The sequence below is a fragment of the Pipistrellus hanaki genome (genome assembly GCF_964339955.1).
Source record: "Pipistrellus hanaki genome assembly, chromosome: 5".
NCBI lineage: Eukaryota > Metazoa > Chordata > Mammalia > Chiroptera > Vespertilionidae > Pipistrellus > Pipistrellus hanaki.
The window spans coordinates 78,020,588-78,047,405 of record NC_140507.1 but is presented as its reverse complement, the minus strand read 5'-3'; the positions used below and the strand labels follow the sequence as shown (position 1 = coordinate 78,047,405).

The 26,818-nt window shown below is 40.0% G+C and overlaps 1 protein-coding gene and 2 pseudogenes across 3 annotated transcripts; 1 reads left to right on the top strand and 2 right to left on the bottom strand.

Annotated features, from left to right (window-relative positions):
• Nucleotides 1-2,030: 2,030 nt before the first annotated feature.
• Nucleotides 2,031-2,954, top strand: LOC311623658 (olfactory receptor 7A5-like; the record flags this gene model as incomplete). Its single annotated transcript, XM_084886030.1, has 1 exon — nt 2,031-2,954. The coding sequence occupies one exon, from the start codon at nt 2,031-2,033 to the stop codon at nt 2,952-2,954; it is 924 nt and encodes a 307-aa protein (XP_084742156.1).
• A 7,144-nt stretch (nt 2,955-10,098) lies between these two features.
• On the bottom strand, nt 10,099-14,152 carry LOC311623359 (olfactory receptor 7A10-like; annotated as a pseudogene). Its single transcript has 2 exons — nt 14,141-14,152; nt 10,099-10,940 (listed from the first exon to the last, which is right to left on the bottom strand). The product of its transcript is annotated as an olfactory receptor 7A10-like (transcript).
• Nucleotides 14,153-20,525: 6,373 nt separating this feature from the next.
• Nucleotides 20,526-21,436, bottom strand: LOC311623687 (olfactory receptor 7A10-like; annotated as a pseudogene). Its single transcript has one exon. The product of its transcript is annotated as an olfactory receptor 7A10-like (transcript).
• Between the last annotated feature and the right edge of the window lie 5,382 nt (nt 21,437-26,818).

The following is a 26,818-nucleotide window of genomic DNA, read 5'->3' as shown; positions in this document are numbered from 1 at the left end:
ACAGCTGCCATAACATATTTTCACATTAGTTGCTTAAAATAAATGAACATATGGTCTTACAGTCTGGATGTCAGAAGCTTGAAATTAGTCTCACTGACTAATATCCAGATGTGTGCAGGGCTGAGGTCCTTCTGGAAGCTGAGGGGAGGGTCTGTTCTCTCTGATGCCTGTTAGTGTGGCTGGCCACCTGCGTTCCTTAGCTCACGTTCCTAACTCCATCTGCAAGCCAGCTGTGTAGCATTTCCAAAGTCTCTCTGAGTCCAATTCTTTTGTCTCTCTCTTCAACATTAACAGAATCATTGTGGTTATCTTAGTCACAAGGCAGCCGATTAACATGCCTGTTTCATCTGCCACTCTAATCCTCCACTTGCTAGAAAATATATCATATTTCGTGTGCTTAGAGGTGGGAATACAAGAGGGAAATGTGCCTGAGGATCAGGTACAGAGATTTATAATATCGCTCAGGCTCTTAGCTAAGATTTGGAAACAACCCAAGTGCCTATCAGCACATGAGTGGATAAAAAAGCCGTGGTACAATTACACAACGGAACACTACACAGCTGTAAAGAAGAAAAAAAAAAAAAAACTCTTACCATTTGCAGCAGCACGGAGAGTGTTAGGCTAAGAGAAATAACCCAGTCAGAGAAAGATAAATAGCACATGTCTCATTCATATGTGGAATATAATGAACTAAATAAAATGATGATCAAAAACAGACCCAGAGCCATACCTGTATGAACAGACTGTTGAACTTCAAGGAAAGGTGGGGGAGAATGGATGAGGGGGTACAGATTAACCAAAGAATCTGTATGCATATATGCATAGCCATGGGTATAGAGACAATAGGGTGGTGAAGGCCTGGGTTGAGGGACAGGAGCACTACATGGTCATCATGAACCTTCGGTTCTGTGGCTAGAAGTGTGTGTTAGGGTGGGGGATAGGGCAGAGAAAAAGGAGCATATGTAATACATTCAACAATCAAGATTTTAAAAATAAAAATATCTAAATAAATAAAACAAAGTGGTTTTATCTCCAGCAGGCTCCATCGCCCTCTGCTGGTAGAAGGCCTGCTGCTTTTCACTGATGGATGCTATGTGGGCAGGTGTTCCTGGATCTGGCCCTGGAAGCTGGAGAGCCAAGCCTGGTGCACAAGCCTCACTGCTCTCAGGAGGAAACCCCCACAGCTGAGATATCATCCTCAACTTGGCCTGCCTTGTTGAAGAGGCATCAACCACTCCCTAAAAAACCACCTTCCTATCTCTCTCAAGGTGATTTCACCCCTTCCTTCTTTATACAACTCCTCATCAGCTTGTCTTCAGTTGGTAATTCAGGGGGAATATTCCCTAGTTTAGTTCTATTGACAGTTTTGTTCTGGGAGGAGCTGCAAGAATAATCTGCCTACATGCTGCTGTCTTCAAACTTTTGAGCCTTCATTTTCTAAAACCATCATTTTCCTCAGGGACTTTGTAGTGGCTGTTCCTTCTCCCTGGGAAACACTTTCCCACTTAGTCTCTCTCAGTGTTCATTGAGGAGTGTGTTAAAGTGTCAGCCACTGGCAAGTCTTGTCTAAACTCTATAAAAAAGAACACCCTCTATCCACTCTCTCCATTTAATGTGATTTACTTTTATTTATAGCATCTTCACCTTTGGATTTGTTATATTATTATTTTTATTTGATTACATTATTGCTCTATCATTAGTTTGTAGACTTTGTTCTTAAGTATCCCATACCCTGAACAGTGCCTAGAACATGGTGTATCGTTAATATGTATTTCTCAATTGCATGAAATATATCCTCAGTTAAACAGCAGTATACATTATGTTTGAAGAACAGGTTGATGTAAGAAAAGGAAGTTCTAATGCCAAAAGAGAAACATTAATGGAGAACAGATAACACAACAAAAATGCAAGATATTTTCCTGACTCTAAAATATAAACTGACATTTATTGTCCATTAATAATGTTTGCTAACATGAAAATTAGTTGTTAATTAATTTATTTATTTTATTTCTTGTAGTCAGCTCTGACACATGGAACCAGGCAATGGTACACAAATTTCAGAATTCCTTCTTCTGGGATTTTCAGAGGAACCAGAACTGCAGCCCCCCATATTTGGGCTTTTCCTATCCATGTACCTGGTCACTGTGTTTGGAAACCTGGTCATCATCCTGGCCATCAGCTCAGACTCCCACCTCCACACACCCATGTACTTCTTCCTCTCAAACCTGTCCTTCGTAGACATCTGTTTCACCTCCACCACCATCCCCAAGATGCTGTGGAACATCCAGACACAGAGCAAAGCCATCACCTATGAAGGCTGCATCACCCAGATGTATTTTTTCATATTTTTTGCTGGCTTGGACAACTTTATCCTGACTGTAATGGCCTATGACCGGTTTGTGGCCATCTGCCACCCCCTGCACTACATGGTCATCATGAACCCTCGGTTCTGTGGACTGCTGGTTCTGGTATCCTGGATCATGAGTGTCCTGAATTCCTTGTTAGAAAGCTTAATGGTGTTGGGTCTGCGCTTCTGCTCAGACTTAGAAATTCCCCACTTTTTCTGTGAACTCAATCAGGTGCTCCAACTTGCCTGTTTTGATACCTTTCTTAACAATATGATAATGTATTTTTCAGCTGGGCTGCTAGGTGGTATTCCCCTAGCTGGGATCCTTTATTCTTACTCTAAGATAGTGTCCTGCATATGTGGAATCCCATCAGCTCAGGGGAAGTATAAAGCATTTTCTACCTGTGCATCTCACCTCTCAGTTGTCTCCTTATTTTATGGTACAAGCCTTGGAGTTTACCTCAGCTCTGCTGCTACCCAAAATGCACACTCAAGTGCAACAACCTCGGTGATGTACACTGTGGTCACACCCATGCTGAACCCATTCATCTACAGTCTCAGGAACAAGGACATAAAGAGAGCCCTGCAGAGATTCCTTGGCAGGTGAGCTTTTGAAGGACCAACTAAAGTATACTGACAAATTGCCTAGGTTTTAAGCCTCTGAGTCTGAATTCTGACATAAATTAATCCAATTTTTGACCAGAAGGAATTGGAAATATTTATTCATCTTATGGGTTAACATGAATTACTTTAGTGTAATTTCAAATAATTTTTCTTTTGTTTTCCTGAAAGAATTATACTACTCATAGAGGCAAAACTATAATTGGCTATTAAGGTCATTTATGCAATTTTATTGTAGAGGAAAATCTGAGACCACAGTTTTCACTTATATGTTCATCATTATTTTCTATAGCACCACCTTTACTGCTCCTCTTGATAATGTAGACTTTAACATGCTGGTCTCTTGATTTTATATTCTTTAGGCTGTTATTCAGCTGTATGTCCACATGCCTACCTTAGCCACTGGCAAAAATTGACTATTCAATATATGTTTCTAAGAAGCATCTACAGGGACACATACATTTTAATAAATAAATCGATCCTACCTAATAAAAGAGTAGTATGCAAGTTAGCCATCACTCTGCTGCACTCACAAGCCACGCCCACCAGCCCCACCCACCAGCCAATCAGAGCAAGTATGCAAATAAATCCAAACAAGATGGCTACAGCCACAGAAAGCAGGAGGGAGGCTCCTGCTCCAGACAACAGAGAAAGCCATGCTTTCCATCTGCCCTTGCCAGCCTAAGCCTCCACTCAAGGCTACAAAATTTCAATTATAGAAGGTAAACAAATCCAAACAAAATAAAATTGGAATACATGGCATACAGCAGTTCTGTGATGATCATTGCATGGAAGTTCAGAGCAGCAACACAGTGCAGGTCCTCCAGACAAGAGTTCATGCACGGCCTGACAGAATTAGGAAGTGACAGCAAAGAACCCCAGATACCCAAGATGGAGTAGGGATTAAAGGACCAGCATAATTGAAGGATTTTTATCAGTTTACATGTTGGTTTTTTGTTTTTTTTTTATGAGATACTTTTAATTTTGCAAAGAATTCAAAACAAAAAAGATTAGATCCAGATATGGCCATTGCCTATTGGAACTTAGTGCTTAATGGAAACTTTAAATTCTACTTAGGGAACAAGTTTTTGTTGAGACATCATGAACAATCAATACCAAAAGATACCTGGAATTTTTTTTTTTTTTTAGACTTCAACACAATGATCGCAGTTGACATGTCTAATTCTGATGAAGAGGGACCATCCCTGTTCTCATTGATGACTTTGTGGTATTGGCACACCCTCAAATTTCTGGGACAGAAAGTACACAGTATTACACAGTATACACTAAAGGAACCTTCTAGAATGGTCTGTGTAATAAATACAATTAAAAATTGCTAGTCAATTTCTGCTGGCTTGACTGAACTAAATTCCTATCACCCCTTATAATTAGACTGAAGGTTCAAACAAAACTTTAATGGTGGGGTTGAGAGGGGAGAGAAGGAATGAATGTTTAATAGAAACCAAGTTCCAGTTTGTGAAGATTATACAGTCTGGAGATGAATGGTAGTGATGGTTACAGATGAATGTACTTAATGCCCCTGAACTGTCCATTTAAGTAATGGTTAAGATGGTAACTTTTATGTTACATGTATTTCACCTCATTAAGAAAAAAAATCCAGCACTAGCTTGTTTGGTTCAGCAGATAGAGCATTGGCCTAAGGCCTGAAGGTTCCCGCATTTGATTCCACTCAAGGGCACAGGGCCTGATTGCAGTCTCCATCCCCAGTAGGGGGCATGCAGGACACAGCCTATCAATGATTCTTTCTCATCATTGATGTTTCTATCTCTCTCTCTCCTTTTTCCCTTTCTCTCTGAAATCAGTAAAATATATATTAAAAAACAAAGAGAAAAAAATCCACAGGAGGCTTACAGTGGACACACTCTGTTTTCTTTCCTTTGTATGCAAAGGGTACCCAGGTGAGAAGGAAAACCTCTGATGCTTTAACATGGAGATTTGAGGTTCACATGTTACTAGAGCAGAACTGAGCACACCCTAATTCAGATGTGGCAGCTGACAACTGAGTCCTCACCCATGTGTGCTGATTCCCTCATCCATGATCCCCAGGGCTGGGATGATGGTAAGAATTGAAGCAAAATTTAAGGGACACCAAGGAACTCAATAGTCAAGACGACTATTAGTAGAATGTAGTGTTTAAAAAAAAATAAAAATTAATGCAAGACATGCACGATGATTGAAATAGCAAAATGTTAAATTAAGACAAGATCTGCCAAGCAAGACATTGTAGAATAGAGGCCCAGGGAACAATCATTATTTGTGCCTCATTCCTCTCCCTGTGGTCTCTGTTCAGGTGAACACTGAGATGCTCTGCCTGGGGCTTTCTGTCGCCTGTGGCTGCAAGTCAGAATTGATAGGGAGCTATCTCCCCTGGGAATGGCCCTCCATCACCATTTGTGGATCAATAACCCAGCTCTCTCATTCCTCATGAGTGTGTCCTACATTCTCACAGAGGTCCCTTGAGGGACTGAGTACCAGTGACCAATACAGAAATTGTTCATTCAAAATCTCATGATTTGCTGCCTATACCTCCTTATCTCATGTCCCTTCTTCTCTACTCATGCTTTGTAAGATCCACTGTTAATGATGTACCTGCACTGAATCCTTATCTCAGGCTATGCATTTCAGGGAAACCAGCCCAAGACAGACATCTATTACAATTTTATTTCAACCAGACAAACACTAGAAATCCTGATTCACCTCTAAATCTCTGGTCAAATCTGTTGTGTTAGCAATTTATTGCTGTGCAACAAGTTGCCCCAAACCTAAGGGCCTAAAATAACAGCAAATAGTTATGATCTCAAAGTTTTTGTGGTCCAGGAATGAGGTATGGCTTCTCTGCTTTCTTAGCTTCAGGGTCTCTAATGGGAACAGTGTCAGCTGAGGGTTTGATGAGGGAAGAGTCCATTCCTAAGCTTACTTGAGTGTTATTGACAAGATTAAGTTCCTCACTGGCTGTTAAGTAGGCAGCTCTTAGCTTCTCACCACATGGGTCTCTCCACAGGGCAACTTACAATGTGACAGCTGGTTTCACTAGAGAAAGGGAGGGAGAGGAAGAAGGAGAGGGGGAAGGAGAAGGTAAAGGGGAGAGGAAAAAGGAGAGGGAGAGGGAAAAAGAAAGGGACAGGGAGAGAGAGAGAGTGCCATGGGAGCAAGATGGAAATCTCAATCTTCTGTAATCAAATTTTGAAAGTGACATTTCACCACCTTGGTCTTACTCTACTGTTAGAAGTGAGTCATGAGGTCATACCCACACTCAAGGAGAGGACATTACACACGCATACCAGGAGACAGGGATCATGGGGGCTGTCTTGGAGTCTTCACACTGATTTTACCATTTTTAGTATATGATTCCACCAACAGCTCAGTTGGTCAGGCCCCAAATGGGGGTATTATCCTGTCCATAAGGCATTCCAAATGGCCCTTCTGATATCACTTCCCTCCTCATCCCCTGCTTGGCCTTTAGTTATTGGAAGCTAAGTTCGATATCAGAACCTTTACACCCTCTGTTTCCTCTGCCTGGAACTCTCACATCTGAGTCTTTCAGGGGCTGCTGTACAGGTGTTGCCTAGGGCTGCAGTCTTATCTGAAGGCTGGATCAGGTAAGCAACCACTTCTTTCCAACTCTAGGGTTAACATGAACTCTTTCAATGTGCATTCCTGATCCACTATTAACTCCTGTCCCCTAAAGTGTTAACTTAGAAGGCTTGCACCTTCCAAAATAAGGCCTGTGTGCATTATACTTTGCCTTGAGCCTGGTAGGTTATCCTTAAGGCCTGATAAGAGTGTCTGTATAGACCAGACTTTAGACCACACCCGAGAGTCATGCTCATAATGTGACTCGTGATAGAGGCCTTGAGGCACTGTGCACTATTAGCTTGTCCTTTGAATAACCTGAGGTCAGCCACACGAGTGGTCATCCAAGCCCATGTGAACAACTCCTAGTAAAAACCCTGAGACCAATGCTCAAGTGGGTTTCTTTGGTTGGAAATACTCAGTGCAGGTTGTCACACATCATTGCTGGGCGAGTTGAGAGCTGGGACTGAACTGGGAGGGGACAGGTGGAAGCTCATGCCTGGTATCCTCCTAGTCCCACCCAGGTGTCCTGTCCTTTGCTGATTTTAATCTGTATTCTTTCCCTATAATATATTGTGACAAGAAGTATAACAGTTTTTCTAGGTTCTGAGTCTGAGTGAATCATTTGCCCCCAACCAAGGCTGGCATTCCCCCAGCCCTCCTCTTTTGAGATCTCCCTCACCCTTGTCAGTAAATGTTAGGTTTTTGCTCATTTGCTCTTTCCTGTCTCTCTCATCTGGACAGAAAGGAAAGCTGGAACCTTGTGTACAACTTTCATGAGAGCAGAAGATCAGAGAGGTCAGGGGTTAGGTCCTAACTCTGCCACTGTCTGGCGTTATCGTGCTGGGTGATCAACATCACCTGAGTTCTAGTTTCCCTACCTGTAAAACAGGAACATGACCTTCTCTTTCATAGACCATTGGTAGATGTGTGGACTGGTTTGTTAAGGCCAGAAAGGCCTCTATAAGCATGAGCTTCCAAGCATCAGTCTCTATCTAGACTCATAACAGAGAAAAGCAGTAACTAGAGCAGGTGTCAGTGCTCAGTTGAGGACGAATGAGTTAAAATAACCCCTCTGAGACCTTTGACATGGAGAGACAAGAGGGACCCAGAGATGCCCAGATAATGGAAAGGAGGACAGGAAAAGTGTCAGGAAGCCTCTGTCTCGTGGCTGTGGTTCCACACAGGGCTATGTAGGCTATGTGGGACACCCTGAGTAGCCAGGCCATGGAGTCACTGGGGAGTGAAAGAGCTGGGTAGGAAGGAGGGGGTGAGTAAAAGCAAACACTACAAACAGGGCTCCTAGGAGGAAATATGTGGGAAGAACTGGGAGGTGGAGGGTCAGAGCAGCTAGAGCCATGGTTGGGGATAGGCACCACAGGAACCCAAAGGAAGGCTGTTCTGGAAAGTGGCCATTCTTTCCTGGCCTTGGAGGATGCCTCCCCTCTGATGGATGCCCTGGAGATACTTCTGGGTTTTTAGGCACAGCCCTACTAATTTCCTTGGGAGGAATGTCCTCCTCCTCACCCCTGCTTCTAGATTCTTCCACATAAGGATTTCTTGTGCCTCCCCTCTGATGGATGCCCTGGAGATACTTCTGGGTTTTTAGGCACAGCCCTACTCATCTCCTTGGGAGGAATGTCCTCCTCCTCACCCCTGCTTCTAGATTCTTCCACATAGGATTTCTTGGGTGCTCATGCCATACGAGTTCAGGACAAAGGAATCAGAAGCACATCGTCTGAGTCTCTATGGAGAAGTACTTCTGGAAATAAGCCTGAAAGGAAGAAAACAGAGCCAGAGGGGGAGTACTGAGATGTGAACTTGAGAGGCAAAGAGAGGAGGTGCCTGGCTCTGAGCAGGCTCTTTCCCTCATGATATCCACACCATCAGACCTCTCAAATCATGGTCATACCTGGTTGGGGATGATTCCACTGTGGACCCATGTGGAACCTGGCACCTCCCTCTGCCTCTGTGGGCCTCAGTGTTCTTTCTAGTGGCCCAGTTGTCCAGGTCAAAATACTAGAGTCATTTTTGTATCTCTCTATCTCTGTTGCTCTCTATCCCTTGAACTCCAGAATCAGCAAACCCTGTGGGATCTATTTTCAAAATCCATCTAGAATCCATCCACTTTTCATCTCCTCCATGGCCATACCCTGGACCAGCCCCATTATCTTCTACTGGGGATAGTTCAGTCACCTCTTCCCTGATCTTTCAGCTCCACTCCACTCCACTCCACTCCACTCACCCTCACACACAGTGTCCAGAGGAAAACATTGCTTAAGAACCCTTAGAAAATCCTACCACACTCACAACAAAAGTCAAAATCCTCCTTGTAACCCACAAGTCTCTAAATGTCCTGCCCTGGCCCACCCTTCCATTATCTCCTCCCACTGTCCCCTTACTATTTCCTCCAGCCCCACTGGCTTCCTACTATTCCTCTCATTGTTGCTTATGTTGAGTCACAGACATACACAAGCACTTGAGATTCTGTATGTGTGTGTGTGTGTGGGGGGGGTGGTGGTGGTGGTGGTGAAAGGGTGGCACAAGCACATTTGTTCTGTCATTTCTCACTATTCACAGATTCTATATTGAGCACTCACCTACTTGCAAACATTTATTTGTAATCTGAAATCAATACTGGTGAGAACTCAGGGGTCATTCTCAGACATGCCCAGAGAAAAGAACAATCTGAATTGCTTACTGGCCGCTTCTAATCTGAGGTCCAACAAGGTAAGACTCTGCCTTCTTGTTTCAGCTCTGATACCATAAGAGCTGTAGTTTTCATAGTCTTTATAATGCCACATGTTTCACAGTCTTGTCTTCCTGTTGGTGATTTCAGTGTTGAAATTGGCCCCCACGTATAGCGCTGAAACCTATCTAGTGCCTCTAAGTACAAGAAGGCTGCGAGGTGACTTATGGAGAAAATATGTGTTAGATAAACTTCATTCAGACATATATTTATGATATGAAAACTGTTCACTCACTGTCTCTTTGGGAGATTTGGAAAACTTTAGAAAGGGGGATATATTTAACTTGGAGCACTAGAAGGAGTCACATTTTCAGGGAGCCCAAACAGGAAAATAATTCAGACAAAGCACATAAAACTCTCCAGGTAAATTTTCACTCCAATGAATAAGGACCCTTACACATAGACATCATATCCACTCTTTAATGATTAGATGTGTACCATGAAGACTAAGGTCTCAATTTTCCTCTACAATAAAATTACGTAGGTACCCTCAGTATTCAAATGACGTTTTTTCCATAAGAGTAATGGAATTCTTGACTCTTCTTTTACAGACACAATAGAAATATTCCTTTGAATGACATATGTCACAAGAGAATAAATTATGCTACAGGAATTCATGTTAACTCATGAGATAAGAATTTTCATTGAAATTGAAAATTCTAATCTCATGAGTTAACAAGGTTCAAAGATTGGCTTTATTGGTGTCAGCAAAACGGGCTGTGAGGGGCCTTTGAATCCTTCATTCATGGTCACTTCTTCAGACTAGTACAGTTGGCCCTTGAAAAGCTTATCTGCCAAGGAATCGCTGAAGGGCTCTCTTTATGTCATTGTTCCTCAGACTGTAGATGAATGGGTTCAGCATGGGTGTGACCATGGTGTACATCACCGACGCTGTTGCACTTGAGTGTGCATTTTGAGTAGCAGCAGAGCTGAGATACACTCCAAGGCTTGTACCATAAAATAAGGAGACAACTGAGAGGTGAGAGGCACAGGAGCTAATGGGATTGCACATATGGAGGACACTATCTTAGAGTAAGAGTAAAGGATCCCTGCAAGAGAACCACCACCTGGTAGCACAATTAAAAAATACAACATAATGTTGTTAAGAAAGGTGTCAGAACAGGCAAGTTAGAGCACTTGATTGAGTTCACAGAAAAAGTGGGGAATTTCTAAGTCTGAACAGAAGGAGAGCCACAGCACCATTAAACTATGTAGCAAGGAAATCAGGACGCTCATCATCCAGGACAGCAGAACCAGCAGTCCACAGAGCTGGGAGTTCATGATGACCATGTAGTGCAGGGGGTGGCAGATGGCCACAAATCAGTCATAGGCCATCACTGTTAGGATAAAGTTGTCCAGCACTACAAAGAGTGTATAAAAATACATCTTTGTGATACAGACTTCATAGGTGATGGCTTTGCTCTGTGTCTGGATGTTCCACAGCATCTTTGAGATGGTGGTGGAGGTGAAACAGATGTCTACGAAGGACAGGTTGGAGAGGAAGAAGTACATGGGTGTGTGGAGGTGGGAGTCTGAGCTGATAGCCAGGATGATGAACAGGTTTCCCAACATAGTGACCAGGTACATGGAGAGGAAAAGCCCAAATATGAGGGGCTGTAGTTCCAGTGCCTGTGAAAGTCCCAGAAGAAGAAATTCTGAAATTTGTGTACCATTGCCTGGTTCCAAGTGTCAGAGGTGACTACCAGAAAATAGAAAAAGTTAGTAACTAATTTTCAAATTAGCAGGCATTAGAAACTGAGACTAAATGACATATTTATATTTTAGAATCAGAAAATAATTTCCATATTTGGTGTATGTTCTGGTTCCCATTAATTCATTTCTTTTGCTGTTCACTTAAATTTCTTTTTTTCTTTTTTTACCATCAATCAATTTTTTTTAACATAATTCATATTGCTGATTTTTGGAGGATATGTTTCATTCACTTGAGGTAAATAAAGGGTATCCCCAAAAAACGTGTGCCCACAGTTTAAATAATAATAAAGGCAGTGTTTATTAAAATGCAATTTATTTTCAATATTGAGCTATCAGCTTGTACACTGTGTATACATTTTTGGAGGACACCTATATATTGACTATACACCAGGCCTCAGGCACTGTTCACAATATGGGATGCTGAAAAATAAAAGTCTCTACAAACCAATGATGGTGAAAGGATTTAATCAAATACCAATGATATCACATATGCAGTGGTGAAGATGCTATAAAGAAAAGTAAGTCACATTCATGGAGAGAGTGCATAGAGGGTGTTCTTTCTATAGAGTTTAGTCAAGACTTGCCAACAGGTGACAGTTACCAGGAAAAGAGACAACTCAGTGAAGAACAGGCACCAGACGAAGGGGGAAGTTCTTGCCAGGCAAAGGAACAGCCAGTGCAAAGGCCCTGAGAAGATGGTTATTTTAGAAAATCAGGGATCAAAGTGACCAGATTATCCGGGGGAATGGGCAAGAAAGAGCGGGGTGAGAGATGGTGTCAGAGAATATTAAGAAACAAGGTAGCCTGCATGTTGCTGTTGAAACTTCAAGTCATAGAGGGTGCCTTGTGCACACTCTGTAAATCTTGCACTTCATTAATCTGATTGAAAAAGCATCCAGTGAATAGAAAAGGATCTCCTCCTTATTACCTTCTCTTGATATTAGAGTCACATGGGAATAATGAGTTCAAGCACCACTGCTCTCAAGACTGCTCTCAATTTTCAAGGCAAACACACACACACAGACACACAGACACTCAGACAAGCAGGGCTTCACTTATTTTGTTCACCTTTGTATTTTCACAAAAGTGTGTGAAATATATGCACTTACATAGGCAACCCTTTAAGTAACTATGAAGTTATGAAATGAAAGGCATGACAAGGAGAATGAAACCTGTTGAAAAGGAGTGATTTTAAAGCAACTGATATCAATTAAAGAAAATTGAGTGGAACATCCACAATTAATGGAAAAAAGATGGGAAACAAAAATAATTCAGTGATACCATCATGGACTAGTAATTAAATTTGTAATGGCATAGACATAGAAGATAACCTTAATTGTTTCTAGAAATTGTGGCAAATGGCAGATGTCCAGTTATTATTTATTGAGTGAATAAGGAATTAGGACTCTGTATATAAGTACGTTGACCCCATTGTTAGATTGCATTTCAATATATTTGGAAAGATTGAATTGCTCATTGATAGATGGGAAAATAAATATCATGAAGACAGCTATTACAAGTACATATATTCTTTAGTCATGCTTTCTCAGTCTCTGCACCATTGACATTCTGGGCCAGATCATTGCCTGTTGTGTAGTCTGTCCTATGCATTGCAGGATATTGAGAGCATCCCTGGATTCTATGTATGCCTCCATGTGACAGTGAAAAATGTCTCTTGATATTGCTGAATGTCCCCTGGGGGAACAATACTGCTGCTGGTGGAGATCCAGAGTTTTAATGTAACAATATCAGAATATTTTTGTATAATTGTTATAATACAATGTATTGAGAAAGCATATGGAATAGCAAAGCCAATTCAAAAATATTATCTGCACATGGTAATAATGATTTGGCATTACACTAGCTATGGAAAGAAGATCCTAAGATGTTGTTTGTAATAAGGAAGAGTGGAAACAGAAAAAGAGTGTACCACACATAAAGAGAATTTCTGATGGGCACCCGATGCTATTTATGAATTTACATAAAAGCATATGAGTATGTATATGTGCATAACATAGGAAGAGAAGTGTTTTAAAAATATAAGACTTTATGGAATACAGATTTTCAGCAGGAAGGAAATTAATTTATGCATAGTGTCTATGAAACAATTGCATAAAAACATTAAGTGAAAATCATATTAATCTAAATGAAGATAGAAAACAATGATAACTTATCGTGAACGTGAGCCACTAATTCCAGATTAAATTTCCAAAAACTTGGAAATATAAGACTATTATAGAATGGCTTTTCAATTTGGGGGGAAGCAGTGTTTAAGTTATAATTTCTTCTTATATAAAGTTATTTTATTCAAATATACTAATAGAAAGCAAAGCTAATCTTTTGTCAAATACAAAGGAGAAAGCCTTCCAGAGAACAGTAGAAGACGTACATTTTGGAAATAGAGGTCATGGCAAAAGGCCAAAAGGAACAATCAGGGATAATGGAGATGTAAAACAAGTTGGCTACATGGGTGTAAGGTGATTTATTAGCACTAAGTACACAGAAGAACATTCACTTTCATTTTTGTTGAGAGCAAGGATTCACAAGTGAAAAAATACAAGTAATGGCTGATTTTTTTTTTTCAGTAAGAGAAGTAAAAAATAAGAGGAAACTGAGATGATACAATATGACTGAGTGGTAGATTTGAGCTGACACTATTAATAAATGCTCACAATTCCCCAGGTATACACACATGAAGGTACTCAATGACAACAAATTTGGTGCAAAAGACTACAATTCCTTGTTTAGAAGAATGCAATTAAAAAAAAACAAACAGGAATGAAAATACACTGGCTGCACTACACAAATGCCAGGTCTTGTACAGACAATTTACAATAGACAAAAGAAATGAATAATTGACACACAAATGTATTCAGTCACAGGTAATGAAGTAATTTCAAACTTAAGCTATTTAGCATTCCTCTTTTTACTTATCAAATAAATTCTATTTCATTTGAATTGAATAACCAGTCTGAAAAATGACAATATGAAATGTATGTCTCATGAACTACTGTTGTAAGGTAATATTTACAAGAAATATATTCAATCTGGATTTTTCTCTTCAACATGGAAACATAGTGAATAGACCCCTTATAAACATAAAGAATCGCCCGCACTTTACTGGACATCGCTCCATAACTAGCACTCTATTTTCCTACTCCCTTGAGTTACAAAACTCATTGTATAGGTTCCACTTTTATTTAAAGTACTTTATGTCTACCATTGCCATCTCTTATTGACATTTCATCTATTAATTACCAACAATTAACCATGTATTGCTGAGTTTAATGTTCACTTCTCCCTTCAGCATGCTAAACTACTCATTAATTAGTTAATCACACAAACAACCATATGGCTATCAAGAGACCTCAGGTAAATATTCGTGGCTTTGATTCTCTCTGGCTCTTTCTTGTAGTACCTGCCAGATTGTTGGACTCACCTGATAGGAAATCTTAGGGGACAGCTTTTGTGTGAAATTCCAACCTCCTGGATGATTGATGATGGAGACTGAAGCTCTTTGCCCAGACAAGACAGCAGGAAGGAGGCAAATTTAAAAGCAACAACCAGATTCCATCCAGCCCAAGGTCACACACACTGAGAGACTGGAGATGAGGAGATATTTACAGCTCCCTATGTCTGCTCATTAGGTGCATTTCTGCCTTGTTATTTCAACCTCTAATCACATGTTTTCCCAGTGGGTTGAGAGAGAATGAAATGTTTTCCTGGAAATTCTCTGTTCCCAAAAGACAAGTTTAAAAGTCAAGGGAATCCCAGATTTTTACTAATTCTTCCTTACAAAATCTGTTGGTTTTCAGGGGACTGACATCTCAGCATCTTATCCCAACACCGATTTAAATTTTTTTCCCCAAATTTCAGACTTGAAAGCCTAGCCTAGATTAGAAAAGTTAAATCTGAATATACCGACTGGTTGTTGGAACACAGGCTCTGATATCTACATAAAATTCTATTTTTCTTTTCAATGAGGGGGAGAACTAACTTCCTTTGATATAAAGTTTAAATGTTACACATGGGTTTCATGACACATTAGCCAAAAACAATTTGGCATTTTGACCTTATATCACAAGTTGAGAGCTGTCCTTTAGTCCCTCACTATGAAATAGTTGTTAGTTATCAGAAACATATACTCTTTGCACTCTAATAAAAGTTTGGAATAGGAAAGTAAATAGACTCTTCCCAGTAGCCTCCAGAAGAAACCTAGCCCTGCAAACAACTTGATATTAGCCCACTGAGACCCATTCCTGTTTCTGACCTCAGGAATTGTAAGAGCATAAACATTTTTGTTTTAATCACTCTGGATATTTTTACAGTAGCACTGAAAATTGAATGCAAACATTTATTCAATGATATTCTTCTTCAGGAAAATGAAATTAAAGTCTGAATTCATACATTGTCCCTGGGTAAAAGCATTTTGAGGTGTAATCCCTCTTAAGTAGAATAAATTTATAATCAGTTTGGAGATATTCAGACTCTTTAACTGGTAAAGAATTTCTTATTGAACAGTGCGAGGATTGGGGGGGAGGGTGGGGAAGACAGTGGAATAGACAGATGGGTCCCGAGCCTTGTGCTAGAGCAGAAAGAAGGAAAAGCTGAGAGTGGCACGGGGAGTATTTGATGGGGAATTAGAGGACAGTTAAACTCCAGGAGAGGGTGGAGGACTGCTGAACAGGGTTCCCTTGATTGGGCAGCCCCTCTGTGGCTGAATTCCCTCTTAGAGCGACCAGCTCAGGCACAGAAGCCGCTCCACCTTAAAGAAGAAAGTGAATCTTATCAGAAGCTTGAAAAGGTGCAACTGTGGAGACCACCAAACAGCTGTGAGCCTCATAACATTGGTCGCCAATTGGTGCAAATACACGGTTTCAGAAGAGGTCTACATTCCACCGAGGAAATGTCAGATTTCTAGTGGGATAAGGTGAGGTGTCTGGTCTCTGCAGGAGAAACGTGCACACCGTGGGAGGTGGAGGACCTGGGAAGGTCTGTGCCTAGAAAAGTCCGTGGCTGTTGAGGTTGGTATGATCCATGAATGTGAAAAGGGGTCCTCAGAGTTGCTAACAGAAGGGATCTCTAAAAAACAACCCGTGCCGAAACCAGTTTGGCTCAGTGGATAGAGTGTCTGCCTATGGACTGAGAGGTCCCAGGTTCAATTCTGGTCAAGGGTATGTACTTTGGTTTTGGGCACAACCGCCATCAGATTAGCAACTGATTTCTCAACAGAAACTCATCAGGCCAGAATAGAAAAGAATGAAATATACAAAGTCATGCAAAGAAATGGTCTGAATTCAAGAATACTGTACCCAGCAGGGCTATAAATCAAAATTAAAGGTGAAATCAGGAGCTTCACAGACATAAAAGGACTAATGGAATTTATCACCACTAAACCAGCAATGCAAGAAATGTTAAAGGGTATGCTGTAAAAAAGAATATAGAAAGTGAAGAAGGAGCCGAAACTGGTTTGGCTCAGTGGTAGAGCATCGGTCTGTGGACTGATCAATGTTTCTAGCTCTCTATCTCTCTCCTTTCCTCTCTGTAAAAAATCAAAAAAAATTATTTTATATAAAAAAAGAAAGTGAAGAAGGAACAAAGGGGTAAATAATAAGAATGGCGACAAATAAGTACCTATCAATAACTTTAAATGAAAATGGATTAAATGCCCCAATCAAAAGACACAGGGTAACAGATTGGGTAAGAAAAGAAGACCCATATATCTGCTCTCTACAAGAAACCCTCCTCAGAAAAAAAGATGCACATAGACTGAGGGTGAAGGGATGGAAAAAGGTTTTCCAGGCCTATGGAAATGAAAAAAAGCTGGCGTAGCAATACTTATATATGACAACTTAGATCTCAAAGTGAAGGTCATAATAAGAGATAAAGAAGGCCACTTCATAATACTAAAGGGAGTAATCCAACAAGAAGAAATAACTGGTAATCATATAAGCACCTAATATAGGAGCATCCAAATACATTAAAAAACAAAACAAAAACAAACTCCTAGAGGATATCAAGGGAGAGATTGATAGGAATATACTCATAGTAGGAGACTTTAATACCTCACTATCACCATGGGACAAATTAACACCCAGAAATCTATAACTTTTTTATACTGCAATAATGAACTCACAGAAAGAGTAACAAAACAAAACAAACAAAAAAATCCCATATTGGATTGCACCAAAAACATTAAGATATCTAGGAATAAATTTAACTAAGGAAGTAAAAGACCTGTACTTGGAGAACTACATGACATTGAAAAAAGAGATAGAGAAAGACATAAACAAATGGAAGAACATACTGTGTTCATGGATTGGAAGAATCAACATCATTAAAATGTCCATACTACCCAAAGCAATTTATAGATTCAATGCAATCCCCATTAAAATACCAACAGCATATTTCACAGACTTGGAACAAACTATCCAAAAATTTATCTAAAATAAAAAATAGACCACAAGAAAGAAGAACAAAGTTGAAGGGATCACAATACCAGAAGGCAAGCTATATTACAGAGCCATTGTTCTCAAAACTGCGTGGTACTGGCATAAGAACAGACATATACACCAATGAAACAGAACAGAGAACACAGGAATCATCCCACACCATTATGCTCAATTAATATTTGACAAAGGAGGCAAGAGCATACAATGGAGACAAGGCAGTTTCTTCCATATTAGGTGCTGGCCCATCAACAAAACAAGAAGAAAGCCCACTGCTTGGGAGAACATATTTGCCAATGCAATCTCAGATAAGGTTTAATCTCCAAAATTTACAAGAAACTCGTATAACTTAACAAAAGGAAGATAATCCAATAAAATAAAATGGGCAAAGGACCTAAATAGACACTTTTTGAAAGAGGACATACAGAAGGCTGAGAGACATATGAAAACAAGCTCAAAGTCAGTAATTATCCAAGATATGCAAATCAAAATGACAATAAGGTACCATCTCACAGCTGTCAGAATGACTATCATCAACAAATGAATAAACAAGTGCTGGTAAGGATGCAGAGAAAAAGGAACTCTTATGTGTAGTACACTGCTGGTGGGAATGCAGACTGATTAGTGTTTCTGGTTTCATAGGATACATTCCTACAAGAGGGATCACTGGGTTAAATGGCAGTTCCATTTTTAATTTTTTGAGGAAATTCCATTCTGGATCACTGGGTTAAATGGCAGTTCCATTTTTAATTTTTTGAGGAAATTCCATTCTGGAACTGCCATTTAACCCAGTGATCCCTCTTGTAGGAATGTATCCTATGAAACCAGAAACACTAATCAGTAAAAATATATGCACCCATCCTATCTAATAAAATGTTAATATGCAAATTGACCATCACTCCAACACACAAGATGGCCACCCCATGTGGTCAAAGATGGCCACCCCATGTGGACACAAAATGGCCACCATAATATGGCCAGCAGGGGAGGGCATTTGTGGGCAATCAGGCCAGCAGGGGAGGGCAGTTGGGAGGGACCAGGCCTGCAGGGAAGGGCAGTTGGGAGTGATAAGGCCAGAAGGGGGGGGGGGCAGTTGGAGACAACCAGCCTGGCGGGGGGGGGGGGAGGGGCAGTTATGGATGACCAGGCCAGCAGAGGGGGGCAGTTAGGAGTGACCAGGCCAGCAGGAAGGGGACAGTTGGGGGTGATTAGGCTGTCAGGGGGGCAGAGAGGGGAGACTAGTTTGGCATGGGGGGTAGCTATGTGTGACCAGATCAGCATGGGGTCAGTTAGTGGTGACCAGGCCAGCAAGGGGGTGCTTTGGGGGCAACCAGGCTGGTAGGAGTGGCAGAAAGGGGTAATCAGGCTGGCAGGAGAGTGGGTAGTTAGGAGTGACCAGGCCAACAGGAAAGGGGCAATTGGGGTCATTAAACTGGCAGAGGGGGCAGTGAGGGCTGTATAGGCTGGCAAAGGAGGCAGTTAGGGGCAACCAAGCTGTCAGGGGGGAGGCAGTTAGGTGTGATCCGGCCAGCAGAGGGGGACAGTTGGGTGCCATTAGGCTGACAGGGAGGCAGTGAGGGGCAACTAGCTTAGCAGGGGGGCAGTGAGGCGCAACTAGGCTGACAGGGGAGGCAGTTAGGGGTGACCAGGCTAGCAGGGAGGGGAAATTTGGGGGCAACCAGGTCAGCAGGGAGTGGGCAGTTAGTGGCGATCAGGCCAGCACACAGAGGCAGTGAAGAGCAATCAGGCCAGCAGTGGGAGCAGTTAGGGTTGATCAGGCAGGCAGGCAGGTGAGTGATAAGGAGCCAGTGGTCCAGGATTGTGAGAGGGATGTCTGACTGCCAGCCAGTTTAGGCCCAATCCCGAGGGGTCCTGGATTGGAGAGGGTACAGGCTGGCTGAGAGGAACCCCCCCTTCCCCATGCACAAATTTCATACATCGGGCCTCTAGTAGAAAATAATGATACCCCAACCAGCATGGCTCCGTGGTTGAGCATCGACCTGTACACCAGGAAGTCAAAGTTTGATTATGGTGGCAGCATATGTCTGGGTTGCAGTCTCCATCCCTAGTGTGGGGCATGCAGGAGGCAACTGATTGTTGTTTCTATCTCATCATTGAAGTTTCTATCATTCTCTTCCTCTCCCTTCCACTCTCTGAAATCAATAAAAATATACTTTAAAAAAAATTAATTTCTTTATTGATTAAGGTATCACATATTTGTCCTCAACCCCCCATTCCAATCCCCCACCTCCCACTCATGCCCCCGTCCCCCTATTGTCCTTGACCACTGGTTAGGCTCATATGTGTGCACATAAGTCCTTTGGTTGATCTCTCCCTTTTATCCCCATCCTCCCTTTGAGGTCCAACAGTCTGACCCATGGCTCCCTATCTCTGGGTCTGTTCTTGTTCATCAGACTATGTTGTTCACCATTTCCCCTAGATGAGTGGGATTATGTCCTACTGGAAATATACTTATAAAAATAAAAAATGAGACAAGCAATAATCGTTATGCCGAAAGGCGTATGAATCAGTCTGTAGTGAGCTACTTTCTGGGCCACCAGTTCTTTTGAGACCCAATTTCAATGTCAAACAGTTCCTTATGTGTACATGTCAGCAATGATATTTCAGTTCTGAATGGTGGGCAAATGGTGGTAAAAAAAATATATACATATATATATATATATATATATATATATATATATACACTTTTTAAAAAAGGAAAGCATAATGAACATATAAGTGAGAACTATGATCTTAGATTTTGCTCTAAAATAAAATTATGCAAATGACCTTAGTAGCCAAATATAATTTTGTCCACAGGGGTAGTATAATTCATGACTATTCTTTCAGGAAAATTACTTGGAATGGCAAGTGTCATAAAATATTAAATTATGCTAAAGTAATTCATGTTAATCTATGAGATAAATGAGAATTTCCAATTGCATATGGCCCAAATATTGGATTTATTTGTGCCAGAACTTTGGGCCCTGAGGATTTGATCGCTGCATTCCTGGGCAATTGTTCAGCCGAGTACAATTGGCCCATGAAAAGCTTACCTGCCAAGGAATCTTTGCAGGGCCCTCTTTATGTCCTTATTCCTCAGACTGTAGATGAAGGGGTTCAGCATGGGTGTGACCACCGTGTACATCACCGAGGCTGCTGCACTTGAATGTGAGCTTTGCGAAACAGCAGAACTGAGGTAAACACCTAAAACTGTACCATAAAATAAGGAGACAACTGAGAGGTGAGATGCACAGGTAGAAAATGCTTTATACTTCCCCTGAGCTGATGGGATTGCACGTATGGAGGAAATTATCTTGGAGTAAGAGTAAAGGATCCCAGCAAGGGGACTACCACATAGAAGCCCAGCTGAAAAATACAGTATAATGTTGTTAAGAAAGGTGTCAGAACAGGCAACTGATTGAATTCACAGAAAAAGTGGTGTATTTCCAAGTCTGAGCAGAAGCGCAGACCCAACACCATTAAGCTTTCTAACAAGGAATTCAAGAAACTTAGGATCCAAGACACCAGAACTAGAAATCCACAGAGCCGGGGGTTCATGATGACCATGTAGTGCAGGGGGTGGCAGATGGCCACAAACCGATCATAGGCCATTACAGTCAGGATAAAGTTGTCCAAGCTAGCAAAAAGTATGAAAAAATACATCTGTGTGATGCAGCCTTCATAGGTGATGACTTTGCTCTGTATATGGATGTTCCAAAGCATCTTTGGGATGGTGGTGGAGGTGAAACAGATGTCTACCAAGGACAGGTTGCAGAGGAAGAAGTACATGGGCGTGTGGAGGTGGGAGTCTGAGCTGACGGCCAGGATGATGAGTAGGTTTCCTAACACAGTGATCAGGTACATGGAGAAGAAAAGCCCAAATATGAGGGGCTGCAGTTCTGGTTCCTCTGAAAGTCCCAGAAGAACAAATTCTGAAGGTCGTGTACCATTGCCTTGTTCACTACCAGAAAATAGAAAAAATGAAAAACTAATTTTCATATTAGCAAGCATTGGTAGTTTAGAATAAATGACATATTTATGTTTTAGAATCAAGAAAATAATTTCCACTTTTGGTGTTTGACTTGGTCCCCATTTTGGTATCTCTCTTAGCATTTGTTATTAGAATGTGCTTTTCTACTATCTACCTGTTCTTCAAACATAACGTATATTACTGTTTTATTGAAGATATAGTTCATGCATTTGGGGAATTTATATTGACTACAGACTATGTTCCAGGCACTTTTCAGAGTATGGGATGCTGAAAAACAAAGTCTCTACAAACTCATCAAGGAGAAAAATATATAATCAAATAAAAAGAATAAAAACATATCCAATGGTGCAGCTGCTATAAAGAAAAGCAAATCACATTAAATGGAGAGAGAGGAGGGAGAGTGTTCTTTTTTATAGAGTTTAGCCAACAGTTGCCAAAAGATGCCACTGAAACAGATACCTCATAGACCACTAACTGGGAGAATGAAGCATAAGTGTTTGACAGGCAAAAGGAACAGGCTGTGCAAAGACCCTGAGGAAGATGATTGTTTAGAAAATCAGGGCTCAAAATGAGCCAGAGTGTCAAGTGGAATGATCACAGCAAAGCAGGATAAGAGCTGTCAGAGAATATTTAGAAAAATGGTCACTTGTGTGCTGCTGTTGTAACTTCAGGTCATGGGGAGTGCCTTATGCACATTATGCAAAACTAGCACTTCATTAATCTGGTTGCAGAAGCACCTTGTTAATTGAAAAAGATCTCCTCTTGATATTAGAGTCACATTGGAATATATCAGTCCAGGCAGTACTCTCAGTTTATAAGACACACACACACACACACACACACACACACACACACACACAAAACGGCACACCTTGGCCTTTTACCCACTGTTATTTCTATGTCCTTCTCACACTGATACTATTTAGACTATGAGAAGATACAAGTTTATGTGTCCAGATCAACTATCTTTTCCAAAAAGAATTTAGAAATAGTATTTCGATATTCTTATAGTACACCGCTCATGGACAAATAAGCTTTGGGATTCATGCTGCTATGCGCATGTTCTGTCCTGTATTTAAAGAAATAAAAACAATAGGTTTAATAAACATAGAGGGATAGAGAACAATAAAGTGGACATGAGGAAGAAGAGAGATTTAATTAGCTTAGGTGATCCCTGATAGACAATGAGAAAGAAAAATCTTACATTCTGGCTGCTTTCCAACCCAAATTATATCCCCATTAAAGCCAAGCAAGAATAATAGAGGAGAAAAAATAAATTAGTCAAAAATACAAAGGTAACTACCTCAAGTGAAATCTGACAAAAAATTCAACCAATAACTCACAACAGGAAATATATAAAAACAACACTGGTTGAATATTTTTAACACCAAGCAGTGTTTTTTCCTATGCCTCCTCTATATTTATTTGATCAGTTGGTTTTTATATGTTTGACAAGATATTTCTCACTTTTCTTATGAGGCATCATTTTTTATCTTAGCTTTGATTTTCATCCAATGACCAAAGGCCTCTGAAGATGTGATCAATAAATTCTGCACATGCCTTGGCAATCTTTCCTTTTACACTGAGTAACTTTCTTCATATGATGTAAGCCTGAGCACCTGGTCATACAAACATTTTTTCATTGTACCCTGACTTCATCACAGTGCTAGGTTCAAATAAGCAAGGTTTCACCTGTTTTGTTCACCTTTGTATTTTCACAAATGTGTGTGAATATATGTGCACTTTTATAAGCAAACCTTTAAGTAAATATGAAGTTATGAAATGAAAAGAATACAGGGAGAATGAAATCTGGTTAAACAGAGCAAATTCCAAGCAACTATATTAAAGAAAATTGAGTGGAGCATCAAAAACTAACCAAAACAAGATATAATAAATAGCAATAATTTAGGATTACTAACTTGGATTAGTAATCAAATTGGCAATGGCATAGACATAGAAGAAAATCTGTAATGTTTCTAGAAATTGTGGTACATGGTAGATGCCCCATTGTTATTTCTTGAATGAATCAGGAATTAGACCTCAGTATATAAGTGCATTGAACCCATGATAAGTCTGCATTTCAATATATTTGTAAACATTGAATTGTTTAATAAAAGCTGGGACTATATCAACCTAGAAGGAAATGAAGTTATTCCCCTCCCTCAGTCACTTTACAAAAAATCAGAGGGATTGCCTACTCAATGCTAAGTGTAGCCAATCCTTTTCATGTGAAATGCTAGAAAACTGCATATTAGTATGTATGGGTGGGCCAAACCATCAAAATTAAGACATGAGACTTAGTAGTAATGAGACAGACATATTTAACTAAATAAAACATGAAACAATTTTATGGCCAAAAGATTCCCCAAAGTCAATTGAGAAATAATAATGTATATTAAGTTTTTTTTTTAAATTTCATGGAATTTATTGGGGGTAATATTGGTTAACAAAATTACATAGGTTCAGGTGTACAATTCTATCATACATCAGATGTATATAGTATTGTGTGTCCAGCTCCCCTAGTCAAGTCTCTTTTTATCACCATTTGTCTCCCTCCCTACACTCTTCCATCTCCCCCACCACAATCATGTTTAGAAATCATTTAAAGGGCTAATAATGAAAGACTAATAGGCACATACAAATAATATTCAAATTAACAAGACCATCAAATATATGAATCTTTGCTAAAACTTAGAAAAAGTTCAGAAAACAACAAAAAAATTCTTCCACCTCTGTCAGCTTGGGGAAAACTTAAAAGGTGTCACATTGACCAGGACTGGAACTTGCTAACAGGGAGCTAAGGGGTACTCTATTTTCTTTACTGGCAGAACTGTTAAGTGTTACAACATTGGGAAACCAATCTGACGACAACTATAAATATTACAAGTGCATATATTCTTTAAGTCGTGGTTTCTCAATCTTTGCACTATTGACATTCTGGGCCAGATCATTGCCTGGGGTGTGGTCTCTTCTGTGCATCCCTGGTCTCTACCTACACCTTCCATATGATTGACAGAAATGTCTCTGCATATTGGTCAATATCCTCTGAGGGAACAATATTGCCTCTGGTGGAGAACCAGAATTTTAATGTAATAATTCCAAAATATTTTCCCTTATTTTTTTAATTAAATTATTATCTGTGTACATATCTTACCATTGCTCCCCCCTCCCATACATACCCTCTCTCCCCAGAGTTTTGTGTTCATTGGTTGTACTTATATGCATGTATACAAGTCCTTTGGTTGATCTATTATCTCTCCCAGATCTCCCTACCCTCCCTGCTGTAATTTGGTAGTCTGCTTGTTGCTTTACTGTCTCTATATCTATCTTTTGGTTCAATTATAATTTCATATAACTATTATTCATGCTTTCAAAGTGTAAATAGCACAGCCACATCATAAAATATTTTGTATACATGGTAATAATGAATTGGCATTACATTAGTTGATTGGAGGGAAGAGCAAAATGTATGGTTGGGTAATAAGGAAGAACTTAGAAAAAAAAAAGACTGTATAACACATAAAGATAATTTCTGCTGGACACAGGATGCTATTTATCCATTTGACAATTGCAAATGAGTATGTATGCATTCAAAGCACAGAAGGTAAGTTTTAAAAAAAATTAGAGTATAGATTATAAAAGGAGTGAAATTAGATTAAGTATAGTAGTTACAAAAATATGAAACAAAATTAAGTGAGGATCAAATAAATCTATATAAAGACAGATAATAATAATAATATCATCATGGGCCACTAATTCCAGCTTAAATTTCCAATAACTTGGAAAAAAACAGAATATTATAAAATTATATATATATATATATATATATATATATATATATATATATATATATATATATATTTTAGAGAGGAAGAGGGGGATAGAGAGATAAAAACATGAACAATGAGAGAGAATCAGTGATTGACTGCCCTCTGCATATCCCCTACCAAGAACCAAGCCTGCAACCCAGACAGAAATCTAACAGTGATCTCCTGGTTCATAAGTCATCACTCAACCACTGAGCCATGCCGGCCGGGCTAAAATGGACTTTAACTTTGGAGGAAAGCAGTATCTAAGCTATAGTTTCTTCTTGTACAACGATATTGGGTACAAATATGCAAATGGAAGGTAAAGGTAATCTTTAGTAAATAAAAGAGAATGCCTTTCAGAGGACCATAGAAGGTGATGTCTGTTTTGTAAATAGAGCAAATATAAGACCAAAAAGAACAATAAGGAACAATGAAGTTTTGGAACATGTTGGCAATATGTATGTAGGGTGATTTATTAGCACTGCATACACAGAACAACATTCATTTTCACTTTTGTGATAGCAATGATTCACAAGTGAAGAATTAAAAGTAACAGCTGATTTTTTTTTCAGTGAGAAAAGTAAAACTGCAAAAGCAATGGAATTGATCTCACTCATATGTGGAATTTAAGTAACAAAATAAACCGATAAATGGAATGGATCCAGAGACTTGGAAACATGGAACAGGATGTGGAATCTCATAGAGAGAAGGCTTGGGAGGGTGGGTGGGTGGGTGGGAGGTAATCAACCAAAGACTTTGTATGCATATATGCATAACACATGGACACAGATCATAGAGGAAGGGGGCGAAGGCCAGGGGAAGAGGGTGTATGTGTATGTGTGTGTGTGGGGGGGGGCTAGAAGGAGTCAATGGGGGGAAAAGGGGGACTCATGTAATACTTTCAATAATAAAGAATTATTTTTAAAAAAATAAAATTTAGAAAAATGAATGGAGACAATGCAATATGACTGAGCGACAGATTTGAGCCCACACTATTAATAAACACTCACAATTGCCCACATCCACACACATGAAGGTATCAATAACAAACAACAGAGTGGGTGAAAGAAACCTCCAATTCCTTGTTGGGAAGAATGCAATCAAAAACAGGAATAAAAATACTCTGACCCCACTACACAAAGGTCAAGACTTTACAGATGACTTAAAAGAGATTAAACAAATGAATAACCAGCAAATAAATTCAGGTAACAGAAAATGAAGTAATTGCAAAGTTAAATTGTTTAGCATACGTCTTGTAATTTATCATATATTCTTTTTCATGTGAATTGAATACCAGGGTGAAATTTTCCAAGTTTAATATTGAGGAGGTAGTATGGATTAGAGTGAAAGAAGATCCTGTGAAATGTAGGTCTCTTGAACTATATGAAATATTTTGGACTTGGATCTTTCTCATCAATGCAATGTAGTTGAATAGACGCCATAATAAAAATAAAGAACTGCCCTCACTGGATTGGACATCCCTCCATATCTACTGCTCTATTTTCCCATTCCTTTTAGCTGCAAAACTCAGTGTACACATTC